The sequence below is a fragment of the Eutrigla gurnardus genome (genome assembly GCF_963514095.1).
Source record: "Eutrigla gurnardus genome assembly, chromosome: 10".
Lineage (NCBI taxonomy): Eukaryota > Metazoa > Chordata > Actinopteri > Perciformes > Triglidae > Eutrigla > Eutrigla gurnardus.
The window spans coordinates 7,254,361-7,268,540 of NC_139924.1; the positions used below are offsets into that span (position 1 = coordinate 7,254,361).

At 41.3% G+C, this 14,180-nt stretch overlaps 1 protein-coding gene across 1 annotated transcript in view; it reads right to left on the reverse strand.

Moving 5' to 3' along the window:
* Positions 1-14,166, reverse strand: part of LOC311020319 (lissencephaly-1 homolog A-like) — a 37,732-nt gene extending 23,566 nt beyond the window's left edge. The window contains exons 1-2 of the mRNA XM_084020294.1: positions 14,008-14,166; positions 6,008-6,307 (exon numbers count right to left, since the gene is read on the reverse strand). Of these exons, the coding sequence (XP_083876420.1) occupies positions 6,008-6,039 (32 nt within the window). The 5' untranslated portion in view covers positions 6,040-6,307; positions 14,008-14,166. The remainder of the gene's footprint in view (positions 1-6,007; positions 6,308-14,007) is intronic.
* Between the last annotated feature and the right edge of the window lie 14 nt (positions 14,167-14,180).

The window sequence follows — 14,180 nt, forward strand, 5'->3', positions numbered from 1 at the left end:
GAATGATTAATATGGGATGGCAGGTACAGAACAGACACCATTACCATGTCAATCCATCTGTGTGTCATTCCCGAGGCAAAACCAGATCGGTATTGTTGATAGACGCCTGTGGATGCACCAGGCCATGTTGACTACACTGAGCACTGATAGAGAGGCTCAGAAATGTGTGTCCCAGCAACAAATGTCTGTACGCAACCAGCAGACACCTGTTTTATCCAAACACTGCAGTTCTACTACAGACCGTGACTACCTTTTGAAATACTGCATCTCTGGACCCAAGTAAGTAATCATAAACAAATATCGTGTTGCTAACACACAAAATAAATATCTGCTTTCATAGCTATATTTCAAATGATGAGAATATCATGTTTTTTTTTGTTAGCAAATGTAAAGTTGTACTAAATCCCTGATTAATCCTCATCCAGAAAAAGCCCCGTGTACGATTGTGCATGTAGGACTCTTTCATGTAGCGATGGTCTGAGTGATGTTGGTAGCCCACTCGACCCATCTTAAAACACAGACACAGTCTCTTTTACCATGCTTTGTGTGTGAGACATTTATCATGCAATATATTCATCATATCGAGATACATTAAATTTTAAAATGTAGCTATAAAAATGTTACTTTTTTTCATATATGTCACGGGGGGAAATCGCTATGTCAGTCATTTCCAATATTGTGCAGCACTTCACAGCCATGGATGAAGAAAACAGACAAGAAAAAACAAAACAAAAAAATCACATGAACCATCTTGTAGCTTAAGACCTGGAGAGGGATATGAGGGGTTTCTCTGTAACCAGAGAGAGTTCAAAAGCAAAGTCCCATCTGCACACGGGTGCCTCCAGGTGTTTCAGTGGAGCAGATAGTTTGTGTTCTGCATCTATTTTTATTACACGCTGGCGGGGATGAGTCCCCTGACCCTGGTAGGAAACAAATGTTCCTTTCATTGGATATGCTCATAAAAATAGAGTTGTTGTGAGGATGCTACGCAATCACAACATCTGACTGCAGATCGGACAAAATAGCACCAGTTCAGGGGACAAAGATGATTTCTCTTTTTAGAATATTTTGTTCCTCAACGGTAATAAAATGGTTATGTCTTCTTTCTGGATAATGTCAAAGAGTCGCTCAGTGTCTACTGGAAAGATAAAAACAACAAGGACCCAAATCTCTTGTTTTCTGTTTTTTTTTGTGATTTCATCTTTAAAAAAATCCAAAAATATTGGTTCTAATGACTCACACAGTAAAGTTAGTCATATTTGACCGTTTTCCTGAACTCATTTCATTACTTCTAACAGTTGCAGCTTAAAAAATGTGGAAGAGGAGACGAGAATGCAATGGAGAAGAAAATCAATGTTGTTTGCTGCCTGATGGCAAACAAGGCTGTGACAAAGAAAAGGAAGCAGACCAATGAAAAATGAGTGTGAATACCAGACAGTCGAGCTGTCACTGTTCCCATTACCCCCTCTGCTATGTTGTCTGATTCAAAATGGGCCACTGGGTTTTCAAGCCTGCTTCCATAAATGAGCCTGCCAGTTAGCAAATAAGATTTTAGAGACACTTTATACCACCAACTGAGCCAAGCGACATCACCAACAGGAAGAATGCAACAGATGCTTGAATGTGACTGAAGTGGTGTGATAGTCCCACACAAGTTTCCTGTAAGCTATATGGTGCCAGAGAATTGTGCAATAGAGGAGAAAAGAGGGGTAAAGGGGTCCCAGGCAGCTTCCTCTGAATAGCAAATAGCATGAAAGATTAGCATTCCAATAGCTCTCTCCATACCAACAGACCCCTCCCACAGTGCCGATTTAAAAACACAGTGACTTAGGGAGGAATGTTAAGAAAATATGCCGTTTTAACATACATCTTAAGTGGAAGAGAATTCTAAAGGACCAGAGCTCAGCAAGATCAACTCATCTCCTTCTCATGACCTTGTATCTTACAGTGAGCTGCCTTAACTTTTTATCCCCTGCCTCAGGGGTTAATTACCAAGCCAACAGACCCAGCAGAGCCGCATTACAATTCCCTCCCTATCAAAGTCTCTCTCACTTTCCTCACTTCCTCAAGATACACGTATAGCACATGTGCAGTATGCCACTTCCGTGTCTATGTCAGACAATTGTAGGCAGATCAGGGATTTTTTAAGACTTCACAGGCACATGGTTTCCTTGTGGAATCTCCCCCCCCCCCCCCCTATGTATTTCAGAGCAAGAGTAGCACCCTAAGCTTCACCTACAGGTCACATAGGACAAATTGTGAATACTAAACATTTTCAGGGGTAGGTAGTGCATGTGAAGGATCAATACATTTGTGCTTCAAGACCTCAGGGGAGCTCAGGAACCTTAAACCAGTCATTGATTCTCCGAGAGGTATCAAGAAGAAAAAAATAACAAAAATGTCCACATTTAAACTGATTCTAATAACAATAAACATCGTTGCCTAGAAGCAATGAAAAGCACAATTAAAACAGGAATAGCCTTTCAGGCCAAAAACAAAGGACAAAATATTAGTGGTTTGGGACATGTTTCTTTTGTCTATTCTTTGTCTCCTTATGCTTGGGCACAGGTTTACACAAAGGGCTCATCGGAAAAGGCACACTGCTTCAAACAGCAGTTTAGCTCCTGTGACTCTCACATTTCATTACATGGGAGTCAAAATAACATGGGCTGCCACAACGTGTCAACAACAATGTCAGTAAGCAGTAAATGACAAGAATGAGATCTAATAGCTCAAAGTTGTTGAGTAATTCCAATCTGTGACACCCAACACTGGGCTCGTGTTAGACAGGTCATAATTCCTGTCCCGTCTGTTGTGAAAACATCTCCTTCAAACAACTATTTATTCAGGTTTCCTGCCAAGAGTAACATATTACAAAATAACATTTGAACACCTCAAGATAAAATTATAATAGAACTTTTCCTCACTCATTTTTACTGAATAGAGGTTGAACAACGCCTCAATTAAGGGTTTGCCGTTGGATCTGCAGGACTGTGCTCTCCAGCTGCTGCCAACTACCAACATTTACTAATTGTGCTCCCGCTGCCAATTTCAATGTGGATTTGTTGTTCACAATGTGGTATTATCAGAAAGAAATTAGGTTTGTCCCCTACCAGTGCCAAAATTCAGTAGTCAAGTACCAAAGTATTGGTTCTTAATCTCACGGTTTACAGTGCCAACCACAAACATCTAATATCCCAATAATGTCTGGCACGGGACATTTGTTGCATGTCATTCTCCATCTCGCTTCCTCATCTGTCCACCATCCAGTCTCATGAAAGATTCAAAAATGCAAAAATAGACAAGTTATATTCAACTTTTCTAAATGAAACATTTAATGCATACAGAAGTAACTATTCTAAATTGAATTTAAACTGCAATGATTGTGAGACTTTACAGAGAGCTTTTTTACGAGAGACATTTTGAGGCAATGTTCATGGCTCTGAGGGTGTTGATGTTGCTTGGATCCCCAAAATAGACGTTGCCAGCTGTGCCAAGGTTGGATACCTTGTTTCATTTCTTCTTCACCATGGTAGTGGATTCTCTTTCTTGGAAATAGGCTGTTCACCAAAATACTCAAGACCTCTGCACAGCTTGATTAAGCTGCACAATCTCATCCTCTCCCTCGTCCTCTGATGATGGTCCCAGAATACAGTTCTGGAGTGATCCATCTGTAGTGTGTGTAGCTGATGTGGTGGTGGCAGTGGCTTCCTTTCCCCTTACATGCGTCTGTCTTGATTCCTTTTTGACAGCTAGTGCCATCGATTGAATTCCACTCCGGACCTTAAACACCTCTTCAGCAGGCAAGAACTTTAATTTTCTAAACCTAGGGTCTGCTCTGCAGGAGAAGCCTGCATTGCCTTCACTGGTGCAGTTTCAAATTCTGCACTCTGTTTGGACTTTTTTAGGTTTTGGACCAGCTGTGGAAGGGCAGAGAGTGTGACATACTGTTCTCCACTAAGAAACTCTGTTGCTCCTTCAAATGGCCCAAGGACCTGGGTCAACTCCTCACTGAGGTTCCACTGCTCTGGCTTTAGATCCAGGTAGTGGTGTTTGGCTCTTGGATTGACTGCAGGATCGGAGAGAGCTGCAGTCACAGGCCATCGCTGTCCCATGAGTCTTGATAACATGTGATACGTACTGTTCCAGCAGGTACCAACATCTTGTATCAACATGAGTGGTGGCATTCCCATCTGCTGATGTTTTTCTTTTGAGTTTAGTGCAGGCCAGTTCACTCTTTTTGAAGTGTTCCACAAGGCATCTAGCAGAACCCACACAACTAGAAATTGTTTTATTGTTTTTGAGTGTGCCCTGCAGATCTCACAGAAGCCCACCCATGCCTCTCTTGAGAGAATTATTGCCACCACATTGGCCCCATTGTCATGGACAACTGCCTTTACCTTTTCAAATGGAATCTGAAATTTGGCAGTTGCCTCCTCTAACCAGTCTGCAATGTTGGCAGCTGTGTGTCTCGTATCTAGGGGCACTATGGTTAGGGAGAGGGACTTCATCTCCCAATCTTCCCCCAAGAAGTGGCATGTCAACCCCAGGAAGGCCTCTGGTGCTACACTACTCCAAATGTCTGTTGTCAGAGCTTTAGGACAGCTTTCAATTTCTCAGTGATGTCTCGGTGCTTCTTCTCCATCATTTGGGTAAAATACATTCTTGATGGCTTGCTACTTAAGATTGAAAGTTGAGATCATGTTTCTAAATCCCTTGTCTTCCACCATGGACAGTGGCCTCATATCAGTCACAAGCATGTTCAAAATGCTCTCTGTAAGCATTGCAGCCTCTTGAACAGTGCATGACGGAGCTGGGCGAACAAAGCTGTCCATACGCCGTTGTGAAGTTCTGAGGGGGAGGAAAAAGCAATTTATTAATATGCACAACAAGTGTCATGCTGTAATCTAGCCCTCACATCAAAATAAATATCTGTTTTATCTAGATTTGTACATCTGCAGCATTTACCATTAGTAACAAATAATATATTATGTCTGGGGTAAGGCTATTTGGTGTGGTAAACTAACACAGGGAGTAGGGTGTGTGTGTGTCTGTGTGTGTCTGTATGCGTGAGGGAGACAAGATGAGGGAGGGTGTGTGTGTGTGTGTCTGAAAAGGGATTCTTTGGTGTAGGCTATACTCTCTTGCAATTGAACATGAATAAGTTTACTACTTTAAAAAAATCAAAGCTAAACAATTTCTAGTCAAATCGCATCACAACATCACTACAAATACAGTATGCTCTGGTACGTAAAAATCAGCTAACATCAATGTTTACGTTACCTTGTGTCAGCGAGGCTTGGTGAACTAGCGGTAACAACAGGATGCTTCCGGCTCAGATGTTGCATCATCGACGTCGTGCTGTTGTGGTACACCAGTTCTACTTTGCAGTAGACACATTGCACCTTGTTGTCTTCTTTTTTTTTAAAGTGAAATGATCCCAAACTTGGACATTCTTTGCCGTTTACGGACTGTTTCTTGGCTCTCCGCCATCGCACTGAGCTCCGAATGTAGTGGTGTGCATCCTCAAAAACGGTCCGTGTGGAACAATGATCCCTGCGCTGAGCGGGCCTCATAATGCACAAGATCTTCGAGGCAGAGTTTTTGCCTCAAGCATTTTTTTGGAATCAAGTTATTCGAATAACTCGAGTAATTCAGCCCTACATTTAACCAAATCTTGTTTGAACGGGATTAGTCAACACTACTAGGAGTACAAACGGAAACGAGAGCACTTCCAATAGCAACATCATGTAAAACTATCCTACAGAGTCTGCATATGAATGCACAATTTACAGTTAAGTTCCCCTGTAACATCGAAAGAATGTGGTTGTACTGGGCAGCTGTGAAAGTGTCATTGTGTGTGAATACATGAATTTGAATCAACGATGAAGGTCTTATCACATGATGCAACAGATGCACACAACATTGTAACCACAATTCATATATTTCGAAATCTGACATCTTCATATCTCAGCCACATGTTATCAAAGGCGTGCTGGAGACTTACAGTTCATCTCGTTGCCGTTGTGACAGCACCATGACGACGGGGCAGTGTGGGCGGGGCTGGGAGGGAGTTGAAGGTGAATCTTGTGCAGCTGCTGCGCTCTCCTCAGTCAGGAGATGAGCTGTGCTGATCCAAGCAACACGGGCGTGGATGAGTTGCGTACTCCAATAGTGGGCAGTTGGTTTTGTCCAGACAAAGACTGAGAGAAGGGGAATGCAGGAATATGCCCCCCAACTGGTTGACTCCAGGGACAAGAAAGGTGGAGAGCCTGCAGACCAGTCACCAGACAAGTCTACACTGCATCTGGAGAGGGGAAAGTCAACATTAAGTATGCATGACAGATAACATGAAGAGTGGGTGGAGATGAAAATGTTTTCGGCCAGAGGCATACTGCACCAGTTTATATGCAGATAAAATGTCTGAAATGTCTGTCAACAATGGAAAAGAATAAAACAGGAGCACAAAATATGTATGCAGATATTTTCAACTAGAAATATAATGCGACTCCCATAGCAAAGCCTACCAGACATTTCATAAAAACACAACTCCTTTCCAATAACCCACTTCTTCGTTTGCTTTTGACCTCCATTCCTATCTACTTGCATCATGTGTCTGTCATGTCACCAGCAAATTCCTTTCTCCATGAACATACAGAGCTGACCCACATTCCCAGAGCAACGTACTTCTCTTCGCAGGTTGCCAACAGAAAAGAAAATCAGGACACAGCCAAGCAGGCTCAAGAATCATCTGTGGTCATCAAGTGTGGTTCACTTATCTCGTTACAATAACTCCTCAAGAGCTGGCAAGCCTGACTGATGGCACAATTAAATCACTATGACGTCAGCAAAATAAATATTAAGTGTATGTGTGAACATTTTTAAAGGCTGTTATAATAACCATAGAATGGAGCAGGGAAAGCTGACAGCCGATAAATCATCAGACCTAAGAGCATATAGTGTTGCGTTATGGAGAATATATTTTGGGAGAAAAACTGAAAATGGATCAGATATCACACATCAACTTGTAGTAAAATCAGCTGCAAAGGCTTAGCTCACATATTCCATACCATAACTCCAGAATAAAGTGAAGTTTTTTTATGGTGTGGCTAATTACTTTTTGGAAAAAATATCTAAAATGACCTATATAATAACCATCTAAAACAATGTAACGTCTGTCGTTAATTCATAGCTGAAGTACCAGCCCTGCCTCCTTCGCACACATTTGTATTAACTGGGCAGTCTTCTGACAGAACCATAAATTAAAGAATTTCAAGGCTTCATTCGAAAACTGTAATCAAAGCTCCAAATGTTAAAAAAAAAAAAAAAAAAAAACACAAACTAACATGACATAGAGAGGCCCTTTTCTTTAACAATGGTTGACTCAATGAGCTTCACCGCCACATTTCACGCCGTGGGGCGTCCTTTCTGAACAGCTCAATTGTTGAATATATAGAAGATCATGCATAACCGGTGAAAAGGCAGACATATGTAGAAAGGAGATACATGGTGTCAGGTCTAAAACGGAAAACCAGGTTATAGTTAAGAATTTTAAATTCACTTGTGACTCGTGCTGATAAACAGAGATCAGCAGGCAGACAAGCCCTGCCACCATTAACATCTCTAAATGCACAGTAGGGTAGTTTCCAGCAGGAGTGGCTTCACAGCAATTCAATTTGATTAACAATTCAGTAGTTGGCGATTCGATTCAAGGAATTTTTTAATGATTTTTTGTAAACCACGATTATATTCAGTAACTTCAATAATGCGAGTAGACTATCTGTATTTTTCTGAAAGAGGAAAATATAAACAGACCAATCATAATTAAAAATTGCGATTCATAAGGTTTAACGCATTTATATAAATTATTGGTGAAGCAAAACGATTCATTCTATTTATTTATTTTAGCAGATCGATTTAGTTGAATCGGTAGGACTAACAATCGATTCATCGCATGAATCGGTAGACTACTAGTTTCCAGATATTATTTGACAACTTCTTAATTCTGATTGTATTTAGATTCATTAAAATACCCAGTCACGTGTATAGGAGACAGTGTTTGTTCGGCATGAGATTTGCTGCATGTGAAAGGGTGAAGCGAAGGAAACAGTGATGCCTCTGGGGTAAGCATAAAGACTGGAAACATCCCAGGAAGCTGCAATGAAGGAGAATTCAAACATTCTTCTTTTCAGCTGATGATGCAGTAGTGATATTACAAGCAAGGGGAAATTCCTCCTTTCTGCTTTTGTTTGAAAGGTAGCACAGCAGTTTAGGGACCCTGTATGTATATTCAAAACATGATGCCAGCTGATGAAAAAATAAATCCTATTTGATGAATTTATGAGGAAAATCGAGCCTGATGTCACAACACTAAAGATCTGCTTACCTCTGATTATGGGATGGACATGGGTTTTACTCTACCGTGTTTCAACAAAACTCCACATACAAAACATGCATTAAAAATGTACGGGCCTTCAACATCAACCTGTAAAACTGCTGTGGTGTGTGAAATGAGGTCATCTACTACATATTGATATTTCCCTCCATGCTGCTGGCAGCTGTCATCGCTGTTAGCATCCATTAATGTGTTAGGCTCCCCTCCCTGCAAATCTCATTTGTGGCTTCAGTATTGAGCAAAATGTTTGCACAATCACATAATCAGGCTAATTGACCAAGCACAAGACGGTTGCGTCTTGTTGGAATGGGCTACAATCATGGTGCATCTATAAATCTGCCACTGACGATTGATAATGGTCACGTCTCTTCCTCTCATTGATTCTCATGTCTTTGTGTAGCGGCAGGAACTGTACAATAAACCGTCCCTTACAGTAATGACTGACTACTGTGTGAGATGCTTTCCTGGTGAGTGCTAACAGTTTATCCGTTGTCAAAATGCAATTTTAATGAATAATGGCAAAAATCCTCTGTCTGTCACTTAAAAAATGCAACAACCAAGCACCAAGTGAAAACGAATTAACCACACCCAGTGTATCGCTGTCTGTGCACACAGTCTGTTTTTATTAAGTCAAGCGCCTGAATTGGACCTACATTTAAAAAAAATTAAAAGGAGGACCACCAAATATAATATTTTAGTCAAAACACTCAAACCAAGTAACAAATGTAAAACCACGTTGGAAAACATCAGTTGTTGGTCAACAAATCTTTCAGAGAGGATGTTACAGAGAATCCGTTAACTACTAAATACGGTCGATGACGAACTCTCAAAAGAAACTGCATAAAGTTAATGTACATACAATAACACTGAAGTTAAACAACTTTAATTCTGACATAGATAGCAGCACAATATTACAAGTTGGGATCATTTCAACTGCCAGGTATGACATGGTATGAGCACAACATTTTTGATTATCAACACTTCCATGTCTGAACAAAGGAACACGCATCTGAGGAATGAAGTTCAAGTAGGAGTCTAAAGTGAAGTCTAAGAGATCACAAAACATACCACCACAGCAATGCTGACAGTTATCACCTCACTGTCACCTCTTGTCAAAAGTTTTCTGCAAGTGTCATTACGTCATCGTCCTCTCTAAAAAAAAAAAAAAGCAAAGCATCTCAAACTGCTGGAATCTGGACCGCCTTCATTTTCTGTTATGACTTCATCTTCATATGACCTGTGTCCTGGGAATCTTCTATTATCATCCTTGACTGCCTTTTGCAAAATACACAGAGCACTACTGACTAAGTGAAATAATACACATAATGGGAAAAACGGCAACATTACTAAAAGATGCAAGACGACAAAAGTTGAGGGTGACTCCACAACACGGTTTGTTATCTGCATTTTGACAAAGCTCCAACTGAGCACAAATAGCACACAAACACCTCAAGTGAATACAACTGAAACTGAATTGAAAGCAATTACAATTATTGTGCAGTCAGGCTGTGCTTCAGATTTATTCTTCTGTGATTTAGTTTTTTCTCCAATGAGCTTGATTAAGCTAGCTAACTGGGCTAAACCAAATAGCAACTAGTGACCTGCTTAACACTTCACTGGTAAAACTTGCGCTCCAGAATTTCTGTTCCGCATTTGTGGGTCGGAGACAAACAGCTGTTTGGGTCACAGGGCGAGCCAAAAGAATGTTGCATATGTTGAACGTCCTATACCGATAATATAAGGTACAACTATGTGTAACTTGACATCCCTGATGCCTACAGTTCATCGATGCTCTGTAACAACTGGATTAAAAAAATGGATGATTTATCATCTCAAGCAATGGAGTAGGTAATGTGATGCAACTCTAAGCCTATGTAGAGGCTTGTTCATCACTAATTGTCCAGATTCTTAAACCAACCAAACTCAAACCAACAGGACTGAATATTCTGTGAATCATCTCCAGCTTCTGTGAAAGGTTGTTCTTAGTAAAAGCACTCAGACACATATCATCCAAAGAGCTTTATCACTAACTGAGGGAACATCTGGCTACGCTTTTAATCTGCAGCCATTACAACCCGCAAGGTACCTGTGTCAGTTATGTGGGTCGGTAAAAATCAGCTAACCATATTAAATTACACAGCTAGTGACATGTTCCTTCAGTGGCACCGGCTAATAAAAAAAAGAGGGTCTATTAACACAGCAGCAGTTTTAGGTTTTAATTGGATGTTCCTCCAGACATTTTAAAAAAAAAATGCTGTCCTCTCTCATACAAATAAGTCTGTGTTGCCAATCAAATTAGCAGGCCATCGACCTGTCAGTTGTGTTACCTAATGTCAGAGGCCTGATTAGCAGATCAGAGCCCACAACCTCGCATAGAGGGACAAGACTCCGAGCAGACAAGAAGCTCACGGGAACAACAAATCAATAACATGCCAGAGCCAACCTGCATACAAAGGTGGGAACATTTAAATATGTTTGAGTTAACTGAACCGAACAAACAAAGTTCCACTTGGCATCCATAAGTCGCTTGCTCATTCTCTCCAAGGTATTCAGTTAATGCCATCATGTTACTGGTTTAAATTATTATAGCTCTAAATTTAGTCTGAAGGTGCTTGCAGAGTCTGTCAGTTACCTTTGCCAAACTGGCAAGTATAAAGTATGTTTAAATCAAACCTTTCAATTCTGCAGGCTACTTTGGCAGCCACTATTACAGGTTGCTAAAATCAGATTCAAGAGCCTATAAAAAAGGTGGTTGATTGTAGTGTTAGTTTCGTGCCAACATTGTCAGACATTTCCTCACAATCAAAGCGGGACTGACAGGCAGTTGCTGCTGGCATCCGGTCATTAATGACCAGTCAGTTCGCTAGTGGACAGCCTATCTGGAAGTTCAACCTCTGAGCTACTGTCAGCTGAGGGAAAGAGAGGCATACAGGTATCTAAATGCCCAAATCACAAAGTTAAACAGCCTCTCACACCGTCTGTTGACACAAAATGAATAGGATGTCCCCTCGGCAAAACTGTACATTCTGCTCCTTTCATAAATACGTCAGTCTTTACTTTTACAATACTGCCCCTACAACGCTAGAGAGGAACGCCCTAAATCATCTGTGGCTGTCCTTTGCTGTATTTGACAGTCGTTTACAATGGCTGAAGCCTATGTTTCCATTACTGGCAGCACTGAATAGGGACTTGCTGCTGGCATGCACTTATTCAAATGAACTTTGCTAGAACTCGGGACCGACTGAGAACGCTTTCAATTAAATTGTAAAAAAAGTGAAGCATGTCTGTATCTAAAAAAATAGAGCTGCTGTTCTCATATTAGCTCATTTTTGCAAGTAGTCAAAAATAGAAAAAGGGTCTACAGATGGGTTTCTAAATACTGTGCACTGTAGTTTGAAAGTTTGAGCCATTTACACAGCATGGTTAGTCTATAAATCTGTCATTTCTGGGACATTCAATGTTATTAAACTTAATTACATAGTAGTAGTATTTTCATTTTGAATAGATAAACAATTCAGAAATGCATATTTGTCTGTCAGAAATAGGTCTGTCTTTAATAACAAATGTGCAAATGGTGTGTGTGTCTAGTTATGTAATAAATCAGGCTTAAATATAAAAGTATTAGACAAAGACCACACCAACATTGAAAGAGAGGAAACTGAATAGGCTCTCCAACCGACTCATGATATTTTCTCAAGAACAAAGCCTGCATCAGTGCTGCTCCAGCAGATCAATTTAACAACTCCTTTTGAGGGGATAGTTGTATTTAATTTGATGATACTAGCATAGTATTAATTCACAACACGCTAGAACTGTTATGATGATTATAGCTGTCAAAATAATTTAAAGTTGAAAAGGGGATCACATTCCACATTAAGATGATTGCATTCACAGACCCAAACACAAATACTCCTAAATGAAAACATAGCACACAGCCAACGCTTATTTTTTTTTTTTTTTTTTTTTTTTTTTTTTTAAAGGTGAACACAGTCTTCATCCATCCATCCATTTTCTACCGCTTATCCTGTATTTAGGGTCACGGGGGGGCTGGAGCCAATCCCAGCTGTGAACACAGTCTTCAATATCTCATAATTTAGATCAGGGAGAAGAGTAACAGGGCGGCAGTAGCTGCAGAGGTGCCAGTTTGCTGCCTGAGCACTGTCGGAGTGCCCTTGAGTAGTGCACTGGTCCCCAAATTGGTCCCCAGGCAGTATATAGTAGCTGGCCACTGCTCCTACTACTAGGATGGGTTAAATTTCACTGTGTCCTGTACCGAGTACAATGCAATGCATGACGATATAGAAGCCTAACATTTGACTAACATTTGATTAAACCACCACAGGAGCACTTGTGAAACTAACGTTTCATATCCTAATATCACGACAAGGTTGCCCAAAATGCCAACGGGGGCCTCGTATGTATGAGTCAGCGTACAACTGCGTGAGCCACCGCGACGATGATTTGCATTCATCCCAGCGTTAGCCCTCGGTCTACAATGTCCCGATCCCTCAAGCATACAGCCACAAAATGTGAGAGAAAACGTGCAAACGAAAAACAAGGCAGAGAATCTGGGTAGATGCAATACATCCAAAACCCACCGCCTGCGATGTGCTCCACCCTGATTTTCTGTGCCAACAAACCGCATGAAGCAGACCGAGTCGCAGCTGAGGCATCCACCAATATGACAGCGATATAAATACATATATAGCGGAATCTACTCACGGGCATGACACGTTAGAAAACTGCAGCACGGCTGTCTGGTGGTCGTTTACAACGATAACCGCTCAACAAATATGCAACGCAAACCAGACAACGAAGAGCACTTCACGCCCTCTGAATGCTAACATTGGGTACGGCAGTAATATGAAGCTGCATCGATTGCGCCGATTTACAACACGGGTATTATGTACACGACGACGGCAATACAAATGTCCAAACGAGTTGATGGTAACGGAGCTAACGTTAGAAACCGGCGGTAGCGTCGTACGACCTACATTTGATTTTGTTGCCGATGACAGGCTGCACTAACGCTGCTTCAAACTATGCTAATTACCGATGACTACCAACTTAGGATGTCAAATACAGCTATAATTTAGGATGGCCCCGCCATCTCTTTCACACACGCACACCAACCAACGTGTTTTCCTAAATGCGGCCTCATAAGACTTTGGTCGACACGACGACTGTGACAGCCGGTGGCTTAAGGTTATCTATGCCCAATTATCATTAGCTAATGTTAGCTAAAGTTAACATTAGCCGAGTTAGCCTACCGACGATGCAGTCAGAAAGTTAGCTTGTACGTTGACGCTTAACAAAAACTAACGTCACCGGCTCGTAGTATGCATTCAAACTCAGTTAGCCACAATTAACAAATACAGCAGCTAGCTGGTCGACTTAAATTACAGTCACGTTAAATGCAGGAGATTGTTCATCTGAACAGAAGATAAACTCCGCTGACAAGGTACCTGCTGCTCCGGTCCAAGCGGCCTATCCGCCATTTTGAGACATAAAAAGGAGGTGCAAAAATTACAGCCACATCGTCATTTTCCCCACCTAACGCCAGATTCCTTCGACCCCGGCCGGCTTCACAATTGTAAACTATTTGAACTCACCCTATTGTTTCTGCCTGTGAATATCCTCAGCTGTCTTTAACGTTAACGCGACCCGACGGGGCGTGAAATTTCCGCTCCAAAATATGATCTTGTTATGTGGAGGTAAACTGTGCCCGTCTTGTCTCTCCGGCGCCGCTTGCTTGTTTTTTCGTGGGCTACTGCATTCGCCTTCT